At 36.9% G+C, this 4259-nt stretch overlaps 1 protein-coding gene across 1 annotated transcript; it reads left to right on the forward strand.

The window, feature by feature from the left end:
- Window positions 1–2634: 2634 nt before the first annotated feature.
- Window positions 2635–3531, forward strand: LOC135217669 (uncharacterized). The gene has a single exon (XM_064253637.1). It carries the CDS (start codon window positions 2635–2637, stop codon window positions 3529–3531), a length of 897 nt encoding a protein of 298 aa, XP_064109707.1.
- The last annotated feature ends 728 nt before the right edge of the window (window positions 3532–4259 follow it).

Genomic DNA, 4259 nt, shown 5'->3' on the forward strand with positions numbered 1-4259 from the left:
ATGGAGAAATGACATCATTGCAAAGAGAGGATACCACATTTACAAGCGAGTAGTACCGAGTCTTCAGCTGATCCAATATACAGACACCCTTGTTATGATGAATACCTTCACCCAAAGAGCATCCAAAGAAGCTGGGGAGAGCGTACGTATTTCACACATTTGGACAACCATTGTAAAGAGAGACATTGTCACCCTTAATGGGATGCAAGGAATAAGGGACCTGCATAATTTGCAAATTTAAATTTGCAGGAGGCATGAAAGCCTCTCAATGTGAACTATTCTGCAATAGTAGCTGTAGGGCCACTAGAACTCTCTTTGGAGCTGCATAATTCATGAACTAGCATCCTTAATTGTGTGTATGTTATTGTTCATGTTCCTGAACTGTGAAATTCCTGTTAAGTTTTACAGGTTCTTGTTCCTGATTAATTTTCTCAGTGAATTCACCCATATGCTAGAGTGGATTCCAATGCAGATCTAAAGCAGGTTCACTTAAGGTAGATTCTTAGGTGAGCTCTATGTCAACGAGACGTTTGTTTAGCGGGCGCTGATTGGCTGGGAGCTGCTTACCTCCCGGTACCAGCCAATCGGCGGCCGCCAAACAAACGTCTCGCACGCATAGGGCTCATCCAAGAATCTACCTTAAGTGAACCAGTTATAGTGTAGCCCTCACGATGGCCATGGGTTTAACTGAAACAGCTGTTGGTGTCAGAATTCATTAATGGAGCAGCAGAGTCATCATTTTTCCCTGGATATCTATGAAGATGAAAGTAATATCTAGATACTGTTGCTGTACAGATATAAGAACTACATATGCATTGATGAAAATGAAATAGACTGTCGAAGAACATCATACACACATATATAACAAAATCATACAACTTCAGTATATATCTATAACTACAACACAACTTCACTACTAACAAATGCCCCTTAATATCTAATTAGCTGTAACTCGGAATTAATTTATTTTCATATATGTTCTATCTGGGCCAATTCAATAATAAATCAAATTGAAAGAAATTTTGGGATCTCTCCTTCCTCCCTCCGACGCTGTTCATCTGGTTTTAAGCAACTACCTTCAAGTGTGTGTATGTATATATATATATATATATATATATATATATATATATATATATATATATATATATATATACAAAAATTCAAGGCTGAGAGCAAAATGCACTTAGGGACATTTGATTATACATATTTCGCCGTATTTAGTACTAGCCCTTGGGGCGTTAAACATATTTCGCTGTGTTTAGTACTATATAGCCCCAGGGGAACAAATGTCTCTAAGTGCATTTCCCTATCTGCCCGAAATTTAAGGCAGTTCGTTAAATGTCTGTTTTCGCTATCTGCTTGTAATATAATATATATACATTATATGGGATTTATGCCATCTCCATTTCAAAGTAAAGTAAAATTAACAATTACTCAGAACTCAATACAGGTCCAGTCGCCTCTAACGCTAACCCTCTTCTTTTGAGGGATTACCTCTGAATCATTTCTCGTCAAGTACTGGAATCGAAGACACACCTGACCAAGGAAGGGATTAGACATCGCCATACTGAATCTGCCACATGGCGTTTCGACCACGAGGGTTGCAGGTTGCAGAAGGATGGATAACCCTGCCATCTGCCTAGATGCCGGTGAACGGCCTATAAGTAGTACCAATCTGTGGTGAGGGTTTTGTTGGGGCGAAAGTCATTTACGTGCGTTGCCAAACTTCCATTCTAAGGAAAATTTTATGGAATATAGGTCGTTGTTATATGCCAAAACTGAAGGGAATTACTCTGAAATTTTTGCTAAACGTGGTTTTATGTATACACTTGTTAATGATCAACATTCTTAAGTTTTCAATATCATATTTGAGAAACGTGGCTAACATGTTGCCACATCTACAATCTCGATTCTCAGGTCAAGTATCGAAATCTGTATCTGTCATTCAAGAACAATATACCCTTCGTTAATCTCTTAAGAATGGTCAAATCTTATAAGCTGGGGTACTTTATGGCGAAGGTAAGGATTAGCAGATGTAAATATAGTTGGCACTCAAACACGTGTGTGTTTGTGTGTGATTAAATACTTAAAAGATGTCTGTTATCTGAACTTTTCTATAAATTGAGAAATTTGAATATGAAATTTTTTTTTACATCTTTGATGCTAATTTTTTTTCCTTGTGTAGAACGTTCCAAGACAACAGTCAACTGAATTTAAAAAATGAATATTCGGGGGATAAGATGAAAAAAATCCAAATACCGTTGTTAGGATTGAAATTGGTCTAGCGATGCCAAACATCAATCTTTTAAAATTTTAATGAGGTAAAGGGAGCAGTTTTGTAACTGAAATTGATAAATTTGCTCCAAAAATGATTGAATCGTAATTTTTGTACACAAGTCCCGATGACAATTGTGTTAAACCAGTCATTAATATTAACATTATAAAGTGAAGAAATGTGGCTTGGTATTCTTTGACCTCGTGTCTCGGGCCAGACACGGGTATATTATGAGCTGTAGTTGTCATTATAGGACAATACAGCCTTTTGTAGTCGCCACGGATGGTCAGAGTTCCTCATAGAGAGTCATTCAATGACAAGCAAGGCAAATTATTCATAATGTTTGAAGATACTTCACAATGAAGAAACAGAACAGAGGACCCATTACTAATGTTGCAAATGCAACTCTTCGTACAGCTGAGGCAACAAAAGTTAGTAAAGCTACAGTTGAACGAATAAGTAAAGAAGTACGAGAGTCGCAAGAATTATCTGGTTACCCAGTTTTCGATTTAAAGAAGATGAAAAGATCTAAACCTGTGACTGGTTTGGATGACTTTGACAAATGTTTGCTTCGTCGGATAATTCTCCAATTTTATGAGAGGAAAGAAATTCCAACCATTAATAAAGTGTTGTCTGAAATGAGGGAAAGAAAAGGATTCAAAGGGGGTAGAGAATCTTTAAGAAAAAATGTGAAAGAAATTGGTTTCCAGTACGCTAAACTCGATGGTAGGAAATTTTTGATGGAACGATATGACGTGCAGTGCTTGCGAACAAGATTCTTAGAAAAAATGCAAAACGTCAGGGAGAACGGACGAAATGTAATTTATCTGGATGAGACTTGGGTTAATCAGAATTACACAGTAGGAAAATGCTGGAAAGATAATAAATCCGAGAATACTTCTGGAATTAAATTGCCGTCAGGAAAAGGTGGCCGACTTATAATTCTGCATGCAGGCTCTGCAGAAGGCTTCATTCCAAACGCTGAGCTCATATTCACTGCAAAGAATGACGGTGATTATCACCGTCAAATGAATCACGAAGAGTTTGAAGAATGGTTTCGTTGCCCGTTGCTCCCAAACATACCGCGAACTTCAATTATTGTGATGGATAATGCTCCTTATCATTCAAGGAAAGTAGATAGACTACCAACGACGTCAAGCAAAAAGGCAGTCATTACAGAATGGCTCATCTCTAAAGGTGCGAAACCAACAGAGAAAATGTTGAAGGGTCAACTTATAGAGATGGTAAAGGAGTAGTCCGTTAAAATAAAAAACACTTATGTCGTAGATAAAATTGCAGCAGAAAATGGACATGATATTATTCCGCTTCCTTGGGGCCAAGTGAAAAGTTTCATAGCGAAACGAAACGATTTATGATGGCAAACCTATCGGAACTTACTAAAGAAGCTCTGGATACTGTGACACCTAAAAAATTGGGAAAATTGCAAGTGGAAGATGCAGCAAAAGATATCTTGATTGATAAATATATTGATTCATTTATTGTAAGTCTTGACTCTTCTGATGAGGAATCTTCTAATGAGGAGTCCTCTTAAAGCATCCCTCTCTCTCTCTCTCTCTCTCTCTCTCGTCTTTTTACGTTGTTCTGTACTATTCTCTTTGAAAACCATTGTAAATGCATGCATCACGAGGTTAAATAAAGTGCATCATTATCATTCTTATTTATTAGATATACTGTATTTATTACTTGAATGTTTCTAAAATAAAGAAATGATTAATGTATGAAATTTATCATATCCATGATTTCCCTTTAGTTTTCTCTCATGTAGGTTGTTAATAAATAAGTTAATTGAAGAACAAAAAGAACCGTTTCATATTTGAAGTTTTAATGTCAATACAATATCAGCGAACCATTCTAAGACAATTAGAGAGGGCATTCCCTTTTCACCAGACTCTGAAAGGAGGATAATCTGTACAGGACAGAGGTTAAGACCTAAGGGTAATGTTTCCCTTGGGTGATTAGTAAG

Source organism: Macrobrachium nipponense, chromosome 7, assembly GCF_015104395.2.
Source record: "Macrobrachium nipponense isolate FS-2020 chromosome 7, ASM1510439v2, whole genome shotgun sequence".
Lineage (NCBI taxonomy): Eukaryota > Metazoa > Arthropoda > Malacostraca > Decapoda > Palaemonidae > Macrobrachium > Macrobrachium nipponense.

Coding starts and splice junctions, on each gene's coding strand:
- LOC135217669 (XM_064253637.1), top strand. CDS start 2,635: ATGAAGAAACAGAACAGAGGACCCATTACTAATGTTGCAAATGCAACT.